Source organism: Haliotis rubra, unplaced genomic scaffold (genome assembly GCF_003918875.1).
Source record: "Haliotis rubra isolate DU_JTF1 unplaced genomic scaffold, ASM391887v1 Scf1087, whole genome shotgun sequence".
Classification (NCBI taxonomy): domain Eukaryota; kingdom Metazoa; phylum Mollusca; class Gastropoda; order Lepetellida; family Haliotidae; genus Haliotis; species Haliotis rubra.
This window is the reverse complement of record NW_025764989.1, coordinates 286,529-304,868: the sequence shown is the minus strand read 5'-3', so window position 1 is coordinate 304,868 and position 18,340 is coordinate 286,529. Positions and strand designations below refer to the sequence as shown.

Sequence of the window (18,340 nt, the reverse complement as noted above, 5' to 3'; positions counted from 1 at the left end):
TATAGATATGTCGTTGTCACAGACAAAACTCTCAATGTCTTGTTTTATTGACACCTGTGTGTCTGCCTGCCTGTCTGCTAATGACAATATTCAATACACAACTGCGATCACTGACCAAAATGCAATTTGAACTTAACACCAATCAGGCTATACACCATAAACAACAAAACGCATTGGATTTATGGCCCGAGTTCGGTCTCTGTCACATTATGTAATTACTACCGACATTGCAGCAGGTGATACTTGAACACATGACATGTTATGATCGTCTGTTGATTGCAAATGTTACACTACCAAAAAATCCGAGCATGTATTTACAAAACCCAACGTCTCTATATATACACACACACACAATGACCCGTCAGGAAGATTCGCAAATGAACCAGCCGTTACACTTGAGTGCACACCCACCCGCTCTGACTGGGTTCGGTATCCCGGCTGCTTCTGTTTCTTGGGAAGTAAAACCCAAGTACACAATATTGCACTTTGATTTGTGATTGTACGCTTATAATTTTGTTTATATGTTTTTCATAACCGTTAGCAATGTATATTTTATGTCATGAATAAGTGATAATTGTGTTTTAATTATGTTTGATTTTTGGTTGCATGTGACCTTTAAGAATACGCCAATTTTCACTGATTTTCATCATTTACTGAACTCATGACAATAATCTTTCAACGTTACGAATTTGTTTTTACATTAGTTCATGTGTAAACAGTACCTTTAAACTGAATTGAATATTTTGCAAAATCTAGTTTAGAACAGTTGCTCGGAAGTAAGGGCCACATTTACACTCGTGAGTCAACTTTTGATGGGTAGTATATTAACCAAAGATTTCACCTGTGAATATAATTTCAGATACATTACCACAATTTCGCTCTCGTTGTCGTTGCACTTCCATATAGCCTTGATGGTGTCGTTGGATCCCTGGTATGTCACAGGGGTGAAGTTGCCCTGAGTGACGTCAATGTACAGCATGACGTCGGTGTCAAACAGTGGTGGTGACGTGTCGATGTTGAAGCCGTCAGATGACGATACCGCCTCTGTTCCAGACCCGAGGACAGCTTTCACTGGAACACGTCATGCTGGTTGAAATCAGACTGGTGGGGTGGTGGGGTATTCTTTTCATTATCATGTTCTTAGAACAGTATATTTGTCTGTTTAATTGTTTAAAAATTGTAATTAGTATGAGGTACCAATCCATTATAGAAAATGTTTCATTGTTTAAATGTACTGTCATCAATGTCCATAGAGTAGAATTGTAATTTGGAAATATCTCTTTTGCTCAATGCCTTTGCTCAGTGGCATAAAATGTCCTTTGTGGGATGCGATCAACTAATTACCGACAATTTTCAGTTGAACTGTTATTATATTTGCCAGTCCCTCTAAGCAGTTATCTCCCTTTGCTCATGCTATTCTGGTGTTTCCGCGAACTGTCTCTACTGTTTGCTCTTTTCCCAACTTCTTAGTTTCAAAAGCACGTGTTTGCGGGAGTGTTTAGATTAGCCTTAAAATACAATAATTATTTTAGAAAAGTATGCAATTCGTCATGATTAACGTCACAGTGTGTGTGCATGCACTTTGACTTTACTCATTGCATTGTAGTCGCATCGTTCGAGGCGAGGAAGCCCTTTCGGTTGTACCCAGATGTAGAGAAGGGAGTTGGGGTGGGTTTATGTACCTGAACTCTGTATATAGTTTCCCTTTATTTTACGTTAGTTATTGTTTGTTATTAGGTGGATTATTTTGTGTAAAACTATTATATACGAGCCGTTCATTCCCACTGGGTTAGTGCAAGTGCTATATATAATTGGTACAGTTGACTTTGTATGTAAAAGAGGTTTTTCTATGTGAATGTTTATATTGTACTTTCATGCATTGTGCTTATCTAAAATACTTTTTACTCTATTTATTACAGAGAGATAACATGCATAATAACTGATACTTTCAGACACATGTTTAATATGGGATTAAAATGTTTCATCTGTGACAGGCCATCCATGATGTTACGATGTAAATTGAATGTTTTTGTTTCCATTGTTTAGGTCTACCGTTTTTAATATTGATAAAATACATGGACCTAGCTTAGAGAAGGGCTCTGTTCTGCTTTTTACATATCGTCCATCTCAAAAGGTCACGTGTCCATTGGTAAAATGAAACCTGTTGGCCTTTAGGTAATTGTTGCTTTTTGCTGTCTATAAATGATCATCCAAAGAAGTACAAACGTCGGCAATGTTTCTTGTTAAAGGAAACAGCAATATCTAGTTACAACAAAGCTGTCATTTTGTAAATATTCATCCTTCTATCAGACAGAACAATACGGGGACCGTTGCCACCCAACACATGAGAGGCAGTGTAATACATACACAGACGATTTCTCTTTCCCCGTAACGAGTGTCGTTCTCTCACCTGTGAGGTAGTACAATACAGGGACTACTCTCCCTCCACAACTGTTGTTTCTGTAAGGTTAAGGTCGTTGAGGGTGATCTTGACCTGGTCTGTTGATGAGCTGTCACATGATGCGTCACACGTGTACATGTCACAGGAGTCAGGCAGGGGATACACGGTGTATGTACCTAGCAAACACACAGAACACGTCACGGTTAGCTGACGTAACGTCACAGGGCGTCAGACAGAGGATACACGGTGTATGGACCTAACAACACATAGAACACGTCAGGGTTAGCTGACGTAACGTCACAGGGCGTCAGACACGGATACGCGGTGTATGTACCTATCAACACATAAAACACGTCACTGTAAACTGACGTAACCTCTCACAGGGTGTCAGACAGGGGATACACGGTGTATGTACCTAGCAATACGTAGAACACGTCACAGTAAACTGACGTAACGTCACAGGGGTCATACAGGGATACACTATGTATTTACCTAGTAGCACATAGAACACGTCATAGTAAGCTGACGTAACGTCACATGGCGTCAGAAGGGGAATACATGGTGTATGTACCTAGCAACACGTAGAACACGTCACAGTAAGGTGGCGTAACGTCACAGAGCGCCATACAGGGATACACGCTGTATGTACCTAGCAACACATAGAACACTTCACAGCAAGCTGATCTAACGTCACGGAGAGTCTTGGAGGTGATACACGATGTATAGTCATAGCAACACGTAGAACACGTCACAGTAAGCAGGGTTAACGTAACAGGTAGTCATAGACATAGAGCTGGTAGACAGGATACAGCACACGTTACAGTAAGCTGACGTAGGGAGTCACATGGAATACATTGTTTAGGTCACATGCATACGTACCAACTGCAGGTCCGAGATACAACAAAGTGTTCAATATCATTTGCATTATTTCAATAGATATTTCTGTTTTTCTTCGTAATATTATATCATTACGCGTAACGTGTCGTCAATTGGACGTTAGGTATCTTGCGTCAACATGCGCCACATCTCACCTGCTGGTACGGCACGACATCAGAGAGACCGGAAGCTGACCCGATTCCAGCCTCATACCGAACGATGGCGTTGTTACCTCCTTGGAAAGGGTTGGCTATAGCGACACAGCTTCCTCCTTTCGGCTGGCATCACTAGGTCACGGAATGAAGCCGTAGCACTCCAAACCTTTAGATGCCCTTCCGAATCTCGTTCAGTGTCAGGAATATAGTTCTTGTGATTCCAGACTCCCAGGAAGAGTCTGGTTTTGGGAGAGAGACGCGGTATTCCACACTGCTCCGTCATCAGATCGTCGTCCATGAAGACTGACATGCACCAGGTAACCTGCGATATTAAATTATTGTATAACCTGTTTATCACATGATAGGATGTTAAATAATCTTGCGTATGTCTCTCATTAGGTCAAAGTAGCCTTATAATCAGCGGAATCTGCATTTGTAGACAACAGCGGTAATTCAAAATGGACATATCGCTTATGTTAGTTTCAACAATATCAGTAAATGCACTATAATGTCAGGGGATAGTCTGTTCTTTCGGTCAGTTGATTGCCTAGGTGCCGCCGGACGATACAACTGTAACTCTGTCGTGAGTCTATTTTATGTCACCTTAGTACTAAGATCGCTTCGTAGAACTACACCCTGTTCGCACTCAGCTATATTTTTCCGACGTCGTACATTAGTTGCTAAATTCAAATGCTAGAATGCAACAGAGATACCTGAAAACCTTTCCCCATACTTATCATAACATGAACGTGTTTCAAGTTTCTTTGAAAATCACCTCTGATCCCCCTCGCTTCGTCCCTCTGTGTCGTGAACTTGACCATGTACTGATGGTAATCTCTGGAAGGGTCTAGTAGGAGGTCTTTCACTGCTTCTACAGGCTCGTTGAGGTTATCCCCGTAACTACACCATGACACCAACTTGGGTGCTGCACCTGCACAATATGGAAGAATAGTATGAATAATTCTATGGCCGATATTGTATCACATAACACCTTCATCTATCGTCATATCACCAGACAAAAGGGAAGCTCTACGTATCATGATAAATGTATTGTCGTACTGGCAACCGACCTTCACCTTCACGGTTATTTTGCTGACCATATCTACAGCAGCAACATTTTTCATAATGATGACGAAAGCAATTTCCACGAACCTGCAAATAACTGTACTCTACAGGATTTCTGGGATGAAGATTAGATTCCCGATTTCAGTCTTGCCGGTGATGGAGCCTGTCTCCTGCAGCTTCTTCTTTTCATCCTCCGTCAGCTTCTTCACTCTCGTAGCCAGGATCATCCTGATCCACAGACCTCTTTGCTGATGTTCTTGTAGTACCTCTCTCTGCTTGTAGGTAGGATTCACAGTTGCAGGTGCAGGACTGTAAGAGATAAAGTATTAAAACTGGCATCTGAAATCATAGGTGAGCAAGTTCGGTTGAACGCAGCTTTGAAGAATATTTCAGATGTACCATATCTTGTTCACGTCATGTGGGAAGAACGTGTAGTGAGACCAAGCCAGCCAGTACAGGTATAGTGGTGATAAAGCTAGAGTTACAGTCATGTAGAATCTTGGATTCAAACCCAATAATAGGTTTCTTACTGTCAGGACACAAATGGTCCTTTTCGCATTACATTCTAATTATAAAGAATCATATTGCCCAATCGAGCTGCAGGATGGCTCGGTGAGTGAGTGAGGCCCTGAAGCATCGTGCTAGCCACATTACAATTTGGATAACGAGTCAGTGATTTCTTCGAGATCCTGACGTACCGTTAGACTTGATACACTTATCATAATTGTAAAACCAATAACATATATGAAAGGAAATGGATTAATGAAAGCACTTATACATACTGCATCCACAGGTTCCACCCTGCAACAGGGCACAGATAGACTCGGTCCAGTCCGGTGATGGTGTGTAGTCGTAGTCCAGGATGTAGTCATCTGGGCCGTCCCAGAACAGGACACTGGTGACCCTTGACTATCACCTTCGCTGCAGCTCTAATAAATAGCTGCAACACGAGTAGTAAGTGGATAGACATAAGTAGTAATTTAAGAGATACATGGGTAGGAATCATGCGTAGTCTTGGTAACAGGATCTATTTAACAGTGTCTTCTTTAATACCTTATACTCCCCGCCATTAAGAAGGTCAGCATCTCTGAAGTAGGTTCCAGAATACATGGAGTCAGTCTTGGTATCTCTGGCCAGTTTGATGTCCACTTTGCCGGACTCCGGGTGCACGTTGGCTGATCTGTAGGTCAAGGTCAAGCTGCGGTTGTTGCTGTCATGGTTACGGTCAGACTCCAGGTACATCCACTCCGAGTCATCAAATCTGATTTGTCTGACAGGACATGGAGACACGTCGGGCACAGGGTGGTGCAGGAAGGTGCCTACAGAGAAGATATGTACATAAAACTTCGAATTCCAATCATATCTCAATTCACGACATGCTTTGATACCACATGCGAATTAATAGTTTTATGCTACAGCCAACATTAGCGCAACTAGCCATTTTACACAATGAATTCAACTGACTTTCATTTCACATATATATTTATTAAATAATAAAATATATTTAACGGAGTTGATGATAATAGTAAATATGGCCGAAGTATGATACACTAAGATACAGTCGATTTCCTCTCTTCGACTGCTCAGAACCTGGCGACTTATTGACTGCAAAGTCTATCAATTACAATCATTGCATTAGGCTATCCTTGAACCTAAACATACCACACGGTACAATGTTTTAAATAGGGATGTAACGTATTCATCATGTCCGTTCAACGTTATTACATAACACTTGTTGTTTTCACTTTATCGTGATATGCAGGTAGAATGCAACCATGTATCTCAACAAAACCTAAATGAATGGATTACCCGTAACGGTGGTGGCAGAGCCGCTCCAGCTGATGTCGTGAGTGAAATCGTGCCCGTCGATGACGATGCCCGGGAGGGATGGAGTTGTCATACACGACTGGTGGAGAGTCTAATGTCGACTTGAGTCCAGCAAAGTTCTCCACCACAAGACGCACAAAGTAAGGAGCATTGCCCTGGGAAAGAAACGTCGCAGTAAGTTTGGTATGTGACCGTAGCTTTTGCTATAAGTCAAGATACCTACAACGCATGATATATTTCCGTTCAGCCTATTACGTTCAAAATACCTACCTGCATACTAATGTCCATGAATTTATAGGACGTGTAGTTGACATCAATCTCTATGGATTCTACGACAGTTTCTTCCTCCGAGTCTTCGTCACAGGAGGCTCTCTTCAGCAGGGCTGCGTGGTAGCATCGGATGCCCGAGTCCTCATCACTGAAGCCTGTCCAGTAGGTCTGAAGACTCTCACTGCTGGCCGAGTAACTCAGTTTCTGACAAGCGGAACAGTAAATTAGACACCCATTGTAGTTTCGTGATTCTTGCTGAAGACCAGTCAATAACTTTTCTGTTTCACGCAGGATAGTAAACCCATTTCCTTAACCATTGATAGGAAAGCTCTATTATCATTCCAATAAAAACACTAGTGCACTCTTGTGATTCTGAAAGGGTGGTTTTTATTCACGAAACAAAGTAAACAATGAAGTCTCTTTAAATTTTGAGACTTTTTTCTTCTTTTGAAAGTATAATTCTAAACGAAACTTTTATATAAGAAAAAAACCGATCACATTTTCCAGTATAACTGTAAACGCATAGGCATACATGCCAGACGAACCGGTCCTAGGTATGTGTCAGTATGTTGCCATGTTTAAAATACTCAGATACGTTTCAACTTCGTGGAGTCCACCTTATTTGGTAACAGCGGTTATGTAATTTTGTCGACATGAAGCAGTAACAGTTGTAAATGTGCACTTAAAAGAACCCACGAATCCGTTGGTAGATGACCAGATGTGGCCACATGAATACGTGCAAACGCCTAGTTGCGGGTACAGCAACGAACGTGCAGTAATCTTGGACAAAGTACTGTGACTATGTGTATCCCAGTCCACCCAGCTGTGAATGGGTACCTCGTAAGGATGGAAAAGCCGCAATAACTCGGTGCGCCTTGTGGCAGCAAGAGTAGTATGATCCCCAGGGAGTTGAGATTGATAATAAGATGCGCCGTTGAGATTGACATCCGACTGACTGACTGAGTTTGGTTTTACGCCGCTTTTAGCAATATTCCAGCAATATCACGGCGGGGGACACCAGAAATGGGCTTCACACATTGTACCCATGTGGGGATTCGAACCCGGGTCTTCGGCGTGACGAGCCAACGCTTTAACCATTAGGCTACCCACCGCCCATTTGACATCCAATGATCGAGGGGAAAATACCAGCGCCTTGAGCATACACTAGTGGGTGGATACGTGCACTATATAGATATGCTATAATAATAATAAATGAACATATAGCAATCCTAATGTAAACCCATCACTAAAAATAATGGACAATAAATCAACACACATATTGGTTGACTCGTATGCCTTTATAGCAAGACATTGTTCCGACAGAATACGGCACTGTTTTATTAGGAGGCGTGGACTTGGCAGGAGGATTATAATGTTTCCCCCGTCACCTACCATGTCATAATAGGGCCCTGTTCTGATCTTGCCTTTGACTGGAGGTGTTACGTCCACGTGGAACATGTGACTTGTCACGTTGCACTCTCCGGCCTTGTCAGCACCTGGGATATGAAGCACCAGCAAAATGAAAGCTCGCTTTTTCAATGGTGTCCACACAAAAGGGATGTTGCCACATAAGGGATATGCAGCACAAGGGTATGGGGTCATATAAGGGTTTTATCATGAAATGAGGAATTTGCTACACAAAGGAGTAGAAGTACTGCAACTTAAAGGATGTTGTCACATACGGAATATTGCCACATACGGGATATTGTCACATAACGGGTTTTTTTGCCACATACTGCCACATAAGGGTTGTTGCCACATACAGGATATTGCCATAAAAGGTTTGTTGCCATATACGGGATATTGCCACACAAGGTTTGTTGCCATATACGGGTATTGCCATAAACGGTTTGTTGGCATAAACGGGTATTGCCATAAAAGGTTGTTATCAGATTCTCTCTGTTAGAAGCTTGGAGAGGATGGTGATGGTGAAAGGTGTTAAATATGTCTAATTGTCATGCATTTCCCTTTTTCGTCAACTTACCAATGACCCAAGCATAGTAGATTCCATTGTGATCCAGAGACAGATTTTCAAACTTCATAAAAGTGTCCTTCCCCACATTTTGGAGGTCCACAACGTTGAAGATGCCTCGTCGCTCGTCGTCACTGATGGAGCCTCTTTCAGTCTGAAACATATAACAAAACATCAGCGTCTATTGACGAATCTCAAATCTGCCATTAGGCACAAAGTGAGTACTAGATACATAGTACTGATTTGTGAAGGTAATCTCTACTCACAAACTGTCCACATGTGTAGTTGTTCGCGTCTGTGCTGCTTGAGAGACCGACGTAGTACATCATCATGCCGATCTTGGATTCGAACCCGTCCCAAGGTACATCTACATAAGTGTCAGTGTTGACAAATTCTTTCATGTCGATGATACCCACTGAAACGTAAAGTCATGTATCGATATTGTATAAACTTTATATAGCAGCAACAAACTGGAGAACAATAGCCCATATACACTCATACACCGTTGTGTGGACTCTGATGTCTCGAACTTACGGCTGTATCGTAGAATATTAGTAGGACTAGGACCCTTTGACCTCGACACAATGTTCATTTTGCTTGGGGGTATGTGATCTTTGAAAACGTCCTGATCAATATTTTATACAGACTAGCAAGAAGGAAGAATATACACTCATACGCCGTTGTGTGGACTCTGATACACTCATACACCGTTGTGTGGACTCTGATACACTCATACACCGTTGTGTAGACTCTGATACACTCATACGCCGTTGTGTGGACTCTGACTCACCAGAAACGCCTCCATCAAAGCCAACAGAGAAGCCATTGGACGTGACGTCCGTCTTGGACCCGGAAAGGCTGTGTGCTCTGACTGTGAAGTAATATATTGCCGTGACTGGGGTGAGGTCAAGGTCGTAGAAGGTCACAGTTTTGTTAAGGCCAACGTTGACAAAAGGCACGACGTTGTCACGTGTTTTGGGGAAACGGCGGTCGGTTCCAAGGGCAACTTCATAGAAAGCGACTTCTTGGTTGGAAGATTTCTCTTTCTCCTCTTCAGGAACATTATCTGGAATGGCGAAAACATCGCTGATTACGAAAAGACATTAAAATAATTTCTTGTTGTATTTGTATCAAACAACTTTTCTGTTATAACCTGAATCTGTACTTTTTTCAAATATATTATTCTTTTGACGTTCCCTTTTCAGTGGCCTCTTTGGCGTCCTTAATTCAGGGCAGACCGACTCTCCAACTAGTCACCTTTTACGACATACATATTACCAACTTTTTGTCTCACCTGCTTTTATTCCAGCTGATACCTCGTCAGCGTTGCCATCGCTACCAAACTTGTCCCAGTTGGCGCTGACTTTACTTCTAGTTCGGAGGAACTCAAGGTCAAATCCAATGACATCGCCATCACTGACCTGTCCAGGCACCAGGGGGTCATCCTCGATGGTGATGCCGTTCGATCTGATGGTGTAGGTGTAGTCCATGGCGTTGGTCACACGTAGGTACTGATAGTAGCGTTCCATGTTTTGCATGGCCAGTTGGTCGTTGACGCCATGAGTTCTTCCTGGAAATGCAAGACAATTGATGAGATCCTACTAAACCAAGTTTATACCAAACATAAATGTCCACAATTCTGCACCAAACCACACTGATATAACTTCTCATTAACAAAGTTCGGTCACATTGCAGACTAATGTCCGTCTCGTCATCGATTGAATATGTTAATACACAAGGCCTCCAGAACACATCTGATTAATGTCAGCTGATGTTATAACTCCCACCTTCTGTATCGAAGTATTCCTGCACCCTCAGCCCGTCAGCCCTTTGTATTGCCCACTCGTACTTGACCACCGGACACGGGTCACCTGACACGTCCCACTTGGCCCCCATTCGGGACAGACTTGTCTGGAAATCACTGAAGAGAGATACAAGGTCAAATACTCTTTTTGTATGAAATGGATGACATTTCATGACAATCGGCGATTTTTCAATTAACCTTTGACATTTTGGTATCTTGGTCCAGATGCTAATGCATGGAACTCTGCACTTTGTTCACAATCAGTACTCACAGATCACCATCATGGCTTTCACCATCCCAGATTCCAACATGAGTGAGTGGTTCCAAGCCTTGACTGAGGTAGGACATGTAGATACCGTTAGACGTCGATATTGTGCTGAGACCAGCTCCATTGGTAGCTTTCACCGTCACAAATATCTGTTATTTGAAATTCATTATAAGACCTCTATGTTGCACTTGTAAGTCCAACATATATTCATTTGTAGTTTCAACTGTAATCCCGTGAATCCTAATAATAGCTGACATAACGTGGGACTTTAGAAGCGGTTTGTGAAGCAAAGGTAGACAACTCAACTATTGACGGAAGTGTTACTTTCATTTAATGGTACACGCACACTTCAATATGAATTTTCGGCAATTAGATATACACTCATTCGCCGATACAAGGATCAGAGCCAGTTAAGATCGTTATAATGTATAAGGAAAATAAATAGAAATGCAAAACGTTCAGTATTGTATGTACACGTCCATTATTATATGTTAGTTATTGTACAACAATCCAAGAATTTTAATCCTAATCCAAGGGTTTTCTCACCTGTCTCACCCCCTTCAGGATCAAGCCTGTGACCGACAAGTATCTCTTTGTGACGTCATCAGTCTCAAAGAACCCCCTCAGTTGTCCCCCCCCAGGTGAAGTGCCAACAGCTATCTCGTACCTGAAGAAGCCAAAACATTGAAATCAGAAGAAACATTTAGACGTCCGAGAAGATATTGCTCATGTACTTTGATACAGACTTGAGATACAGAAAGTGCTACATCTTCAGTTACCCTGCCACATGGCAAACAGTTTTCAGCAGTAAAAGCCCCATGCTTATATTTAAGTACATTGAATATCTAAAATACCGTGAAAATCCAAATCACGCATTTCTTTACTTACTTGACAATCTCTGTTTCTTCATCGTTGAAGGTCTGCCAGGCCACGTTGACAGCAGACAGAGACTCCTGACACACAGCGTCTATAGCCAGGCAGTCTGTGGATATACAGTTGTATAGGATGTACACTTGTAACACATGGCATTACTGATGGTGTGAATAGAATGCATACTCTTCGGCTACAGAACAAAATCCATGTATTAACCAAACTAGAAGATACTGAATGGAATCGAACCAGTTTACATCCACTATTTCATATGTTTATATGACGAGGTTATTGTTTTTAAACAGGTGATCAACTTCCTTTCAGTTGAAAAAGAATTGTTCAGGAAATGAACGATGGTCGGAAAACGACTGCCGTGATTTTATCAGCTAAGGCAAGTCCTTTATGATCATTCTGTTTTTCATTGTCATACAATTTAATTCTTTTAACATGTTACATACATTGTATGTTAATTCTTTAAATACAGCGGAATACGGAAACTAACATCTGCCTGTACCAGTATAGGTAAAACCTATTCCTATACATGCTGGTCCGTCATGCCACAATGTATATAACTTAGAAAACTCAGCAAAGACACAATGGTGGTACACACCTTCCTCTGTGTCACACTTGTAGGTGTTCAGTTTCTCGGTGATGATCTCGTCGGTGACGTTGATGATGTAGGCAGACTTCAACTCCACCACAGTGCCCGGCGCTGGTTGTGTGGTGTCCACGTTGATGGCATTGGAGATGATTGATGACGTCATTCCTACTTGGTTGATGGCCTTGACCTTGGCATAGTATCTCTGACCGTGGGTCACCTTATCAGCTAAGCCTAAGGATGAAAACGTCATTAATAAATTACCAGACGCTGAGTTTTCCATGAGATTACCTTACAACTCGTATGTAAGACCATCCTTTTACATAGTGTCCAACATTAACCGCGAACGGTACCCATAATTTCAAGATGAATGGTATCATAACCTATAATTTCATACCGTGTTTAACACATAGATAAAGTTATATTTTCTACCTGAAACCACATATTTTGCAGCATGTCCCGGCAGCTTGACAGGAGTGATGACATCCTCCAGCCCCTCATGAGAGCCAACAGCAAACTCAAACTCTACAACCTGACTCTCTGCGTCGTAGAACCCTGTCCATGTGCACTCCACTGCAGACCTCGGCTGTCAACATATATCCAAACAATATGAAACTACTTGGTACAATCTTAGCTGGACAGGATATGGAACCATATAACAGAAACAGTGGAACATTAACTCCTCCCTAAGACATAATATATATCATCATTAATTAACACAATATACACCTTCAATGTAAAGACTGTCAAATCAAGTCCAACCCACTCTGAATAATGAAACTGCATAACATGTGCATTGTTCTTAGGGAAATGACGATTGATGTGAGTGAGCCAATCTTTAAAAATGCACTCGGCCTGTAAATGGAGTCTAGGCAAACTGTGACCCAAAGCATGGACGATGATCAAACATTCAGCAAAGACACTGAGTTTGACAGATTGATCCCCTTTATAAGGAGGGTTTCATGACAAGGGGTAGGTCAAACCAGCCGAGTTCCAACTCAACCTCTCCAAGAGTGTCCAGCCTTTTCAAGATCTTTTTAGCGCATTGAGATCCAATGGGAACACACCAAGAAAGGAGAATGACCTAAGAAAGTAAGAAAACATGTGGTATAGGATCTGATCCGGATCTCTCACAATGGATTGACTTGTACCGCATACCTGAATAAAGCTTGGACATGTCAGTGTTCCCTTTGTTGGAGATGAGATGTCAACCACAAGATAGGGGGAGATCATGCTTGAGGACAATCCAAGTTCATTTTCAGCTGTCAGAGTCAGAATATTGGGTTTTCCTGAAACATTTATTGGTACAATTATTCTCATATATCGAATTCACGTCTGCTCTGCACTGTACAGATAAACACGAAACACAACGTTTGACATAAACTGGACACGAGTTGTTTTTGTTATTGATCAACGTTTTTTCGAAACAAGGAGGCATTGGAATCTTAATTGATGTGAGGATTGTTTCATTGTTTGCAGTTTCTCATGCATTTGTGTGAGACCGCAAATATTAATTCATACTGCGTCAGCAGTAACATCATACGATCAATACTATTTATCAATTCCTAAAATGATTAACAGCCTCTACCCTCTCAGATATTGTTTATGTAATAATAATTTCTAAACCCTGTCAGTTCTCACCATCAGTTGTAGGTTCGATGCCAGTGGGTAGCGCCCCCTCGCCGGTCAGCAGGATGTCCACCTCAGTCCTGGGCTTGACATCCTCCCCGTGAGGGTAGGTCCCCACAGAGTAGTACATCTTCTTGACTGGACTCTCACTGTCTGCAACCTTCCAGGAAGAGGAGATGGAGTCCACCTCAGCCTGGTACAGTGTCGTGGTGGAGGTCAGTCTGCTCTGGTTGCTCTCAGAGCCATAGCTGAGTTGGAACAAGAATAAAGCTTAGTTGAAATACATAGCGATGGAAGGACCACTTTTCCTGGCTGATTCCAGTGGTGAGCGAAACCTGACCAGTGATTAGCGCCTGAGGAGACCACATTGCATTGTCTGTTCTCACTACAGCAGCGAAGGCAACATGAACAATGCTTAGTTGACGTACATTGCTTCTGAGACCACATTGCTGTTTTTTTTTTCTGTGAGTGAAAGGTTAATCATGTGTGAAGACCTTGTTCTTATGGTTCTCAGAAGTATCTCTGCGAATAATGGTAAACATTGCTTTTTTAACGGACGTGATGTTTCAGGTGCTTGCTTTTACTATCGACAAGAGAAATACACAGTAAACCAAATTATGATTTGTAGACATTGATGTTTACCTTTCCATGTGGATGTCAGGAGGAGTGATATCAACAGTAAATCCATCTGACGTGGATTCCAGGATGTTGCCACCGTTGGTGATGCCGCGAACTGTGGTGTAGTATGTCGTGCCGGGTGACAGCGGGAGGACAGTCTGACCAAAACCCATGCTGGCGATACCTGGACAATATGTCGTAATATGTAACATGTAATTCTTGAATAAAAGTCGAAAATCACATGATGTACATATAGAGAATATCACCAATGTGTCTAGTGATATCAATTATATCAACACGAGTTGATAAAGTTACAAATATCCGTGTCTTGCCGAGGATATTTTTACTTTTCACAACGAGTGTTGATATATTTGATATCAGAAGACACAGGGGTGAGATTCAGATATAATCAAAAATCACTCTTCATAAATTTTCAGTGTAAAATGTACATATTTGAACACGTCACTGCCATTAGACTTGCAGTGCAGCGATGTCTTAGCATTGTGACATCATCAAGTTCATGACGTCATAGCATTCTCAGGGTATTATACAAAATCTACTGTCAAAACGATATCTGCTAGGAGATATCGTTTGATCTCACCCAAGCAATATCTCCAGTGGAACACAGTTTTGGATGATAAATATTATGTTTCCTATCAGCTGTTATCATGCCGATGCTAAAATGTTTTTGAGGCGTCGAAGAATGTCAGTAAGGAAGAATTTTCAATGTTTGGAAAATAAATCAAAAATGAGAATGTATGAGCTGAAATGTTCAACCCACCATTTCCAGGAACCTTGGTCTCTGCTTCTTCGTGCATAAGACCCGCCATGATGAACGGTTGCACCTCCTCGCCACCAGGTGCCGTCCCTACCGCCCAGTCATAGTACGTCACACCGTGCTCGTGGCTCTCAAACCCGGCAAACTGTACGGTCACAACTCCCGTGTCTTTCTGGTAGTCCGTGTCGTTACCGATGTCCATGAAGTCAATTCTCTCGGTGGAGTCGGCGCCGTCGATGACAATACCTTTTGTACAAAGATTTATTCAGTGTTCATATCTGATATGATGCAAAAGATGTCATAAAGATATGTGTTATTTTTTGACTGATCGATGGTGAAGCCGATGACTTTCACGACGACGATGATGCTGATGACAAACATACGCAAATGACGATACATACCCGCTTTGTCCTGGTCAACGACCCGGATGGGGTTTGACGTTATGACGTCACCGGTCAGATCAGCTCCATTGCTCGCCTTTACAGACACATAGTAAACAGGGGTCATCGTGTCAGGGTCGGTCACGCTCAAGGTCAACTCGTCCATGTATTTGTCTCTGTCAGAACCAAAGTCCTTCCAGTTTAGGATATTAGTTCCACCTGAAAAATAGTTTAATGTATCCAATCAAATATGTGATTGCTCTATTTGGTGTAAGATGAGTTGAGGTAAAATGGAATTACATCACAGTACACTTGTAGAGCGACGTGCAAACACGTGCGTGTGCAAGTACAGGTCTGGTTTCATAGTACAATGACCCCATGCAACGGGGGACGGTGGGGTAACCCAGTGGTTAAAGCGTTCGCACGTCACACCGAAGACCTGGGTTCTATTCCACACATGGGTACCGACTCCAGTCCGTGTAGGGTAACAACAAATACCAACTTAACCTATTTTGGTATGACGTGACTGGGGATTCAAACCACAGACCTCCTACTCCCCTAGCACAGTATATATAAACTACACAGAGGGTGTTTTGTTTTTTGGTGAGTGAATGAGTTTGGTTTTACGACACTTTTAGTATTATTCCAGCAATATCACAGCAGCGGTCACCATAAATGGGCTTCACACATTGTACTCATGTGGGGATTTGAACCTAGGTCTTTGTCGTGACGAGCGAACGCTTAACCATTAGGCTACCCCACCGCCCCTGTCTTTTTTGGAATATCTCTGGTTCAGTTAAGAATCTTTGATATTGACTTTAGTAGAAATGAAATTAATATCCTGAGAATACAAACCTTTAGTGGTTCCAACTGCGACCATGTACGACTTGATGCCACTCTCATGGTCCACAGCAAACCAGGTGGCCTTGATACCGCTTGGATCAGACTGGATAACGTGACCGTCAATCAACTCTTCTTCACTGCCAGAGAAAATGCCAACGTAGACCCATTTCATCTGTAACGAACAAGAATGGATGGTGAAACTCTTCTGAAATGTTCGGTGATACAGATAAGGAACAGACATATTTTCGTAACAGCCGGGGACGGTGGGGTAGTCTAGTGGTTAAAGCGTTCGCTCGTCACGCCGAAGACTCGGGTTCGATTCCCCACATGGATACAATGTGTGAAGCCAATTTCTGGTGTTCCCCGTTGTGATATTGCTGGAATAGTGCTAAAAGTGGCGTAAAACCAAACTCACTCACTTAGTCGATCCAGAGCTACCACAGATTCGTAAGCCTATGATAAACTTTAGAGTTACGACAGGTCGTAACACTGCGAAAGGTTTGTGGATCGGGCCCCAGTATCTCAATACTTGTCGTAAGAGCCAAGTGAATGATGTCTTTATGGACGACGGCAGTGGATTTTTCACATGATCTGAACTTGTGTACTTCACACACCCACTCATCCATTTAAAAGTCTGGACTGTGTTCATTTAAACAGTTTAATCTTTGTGCATAATACTCGATTTCACTCATATGTAAATGTAGTAAAAACACATTCAAATTGGGTAAAGCACTGTAATCGGCGTCTTCTATAATTTTTATAAAAAAACCTATACAGTATATATGTATGTTTTACCCGAGGTGGAGTATTATCAACAAGGACGCCGTTTGTGTCGTATGTGGCTACGGCCCCGGCTCTGTTGACGGCCCCGACTCTCACACTGTACTGGGCGCCCGGCCGGAGACTCAAGCCCGACTGACTGAGGCTGGTGATGCTAGGGTCGCTGGAGGTCTCCCAACCTTCTGAATCTGTTCCCGTTAGGTAATATATAGTAACACATCATCCTGTGGTGTACAGGTGTACATGTACGACTCAACGTTTCATGTGAATAAAGATATGTTTTAAAATAGTCCAGCCGTCATGTACCTTGAATCATAGAGGTTTGCTTTCTTTAGCAGCGCCAGGATTCCCAGGTCCTCTGTTCGTGCCTTGTGGTCAAACTGGATTTATCTCCAGTCTAAACATTACATATAATGATCTCATACTTAACTATTGTCCCAGCAAAATCGTTTGCTTCCATAAGGTCTGGAATGCCATCGTGATGTAAATATTGATAAACATATTCTGAGCATGTGACATCCTTTGCAAGGCTGTTGAGTATAATCCATAAAAATAGATCGTGTCCTGTTCATCAAAAATATTACTAACCTGGGTATATCTGATGTTTTGACCCATGGTAAAGCTCATACACCTGGTATTTGTAATGATCCAACCCAGACTCGGGGTCTTGAAACTGAAAGTTGGCTTCAACAGTAGTGCTGGATGTCTGCAAGTAGATACCACAAATCTTAAGGAGATACATTGAGTTTATAGAAGATAAAGCTTTGGGTGCATCATGCTCTTGTTTCAAACTATATGAGACGACAATTAACACTGAATGAATGACACCAGGTGTTCTAAAAAATGACAATGAAATTACGAAACATTTCTACAGTTTCTATTTATCATCGTTAAAAATGTCACTGATCCTAAAATAGTCATTCAGGAACTTCGGCGACAACTGCGACTATAACGGGATTTTAGAGACAATAGAGACAACACATGACATCCAAGGCACTGGGCTTATCATCAACCTGGATCCCCGTATCTTTGATCTGTTCGTGTCAGTTGTAGATCCAGATCATACCACAGTTCTCAAACATAATGAAGGATGAAAACATCTTCAACACCAACTTACAAGGGGCATTTAAACTTTGAATGTATATTTCATGCATGTACGTTATATTACGGTTCACCTGGTTCTCCGCATCTTTGGTCTGTACAAAT

General features: G+C 42.1%; 1 protein-coding gene across 1 annotated transcript in view; it reads right to left on the bottom strand.

The window, feature by feature from the left end:
- Positions 1-868: 868 nt before the first annotated feature.
- LOC124282204 overlaps positions 869-18,340 on the bottom strand; it is a gene marked incomplete at its 3' end in the record, with an annotated part of 102,220 nt that continues 84,748 nt past the window's right edge. The window contains 27 exon segments of the mRNA XM_046718166.1: positions 869-1,071; positions 2,411-2,460; positions 3,510-3,754; positions 4,146-4,363; positions 4,649-4,806; positions 5,558-5,816; positions 6,314-6,479; positions 6,595-6,798; positions 7,987-8,090; positions 8,579-8,720; positions 8,833-8,981; positions 9,357-9,632; positions 9,861-10,136; positions 10,354-10,487; positions 10,642-10,787; positions 11,185-11,305; positions 11,527-11,620; positions 12,119-12,340; positions 12,539-12,692; positions 13,265-13,395; positions 13,748-13,983; positions 14,378-14,537; positions 15,135-15,377; positions 15,533-15,730; positions 16,367-16,526; positions 17,150-17,322; positions 17,723-17,840. Of these exon segments, the coding sequence (XP_046574122.1) occupies positions 869-1,071; positions 2,411-2,460; positions 3,510-3,754; positions 4,146-4,363; positions 4,649-4,806; positions 5,558-5,816; positions 6,314-6,479; positions 6,595-6,798; positions 7,987-8,090; positions 8,579-8,720; positions 8,833-8,981; positions 9,357-9,632; positions 9,861-10,136; positions 10,354-10,487; positions 10,642-10,787; positions 11,185-11,305; positions 11,527-11,620; positions 12,119-12,340; positions 12,539-12,692; positions 13,265-13,395; positions 13,748-13,983; positions 14,378-14,537; positions 15,135-15,377; positions 15,533-15,730; positions 16,367-16,526; positions 17,150-17,322; positions 17,723-17,840 (4,740 nt within the window).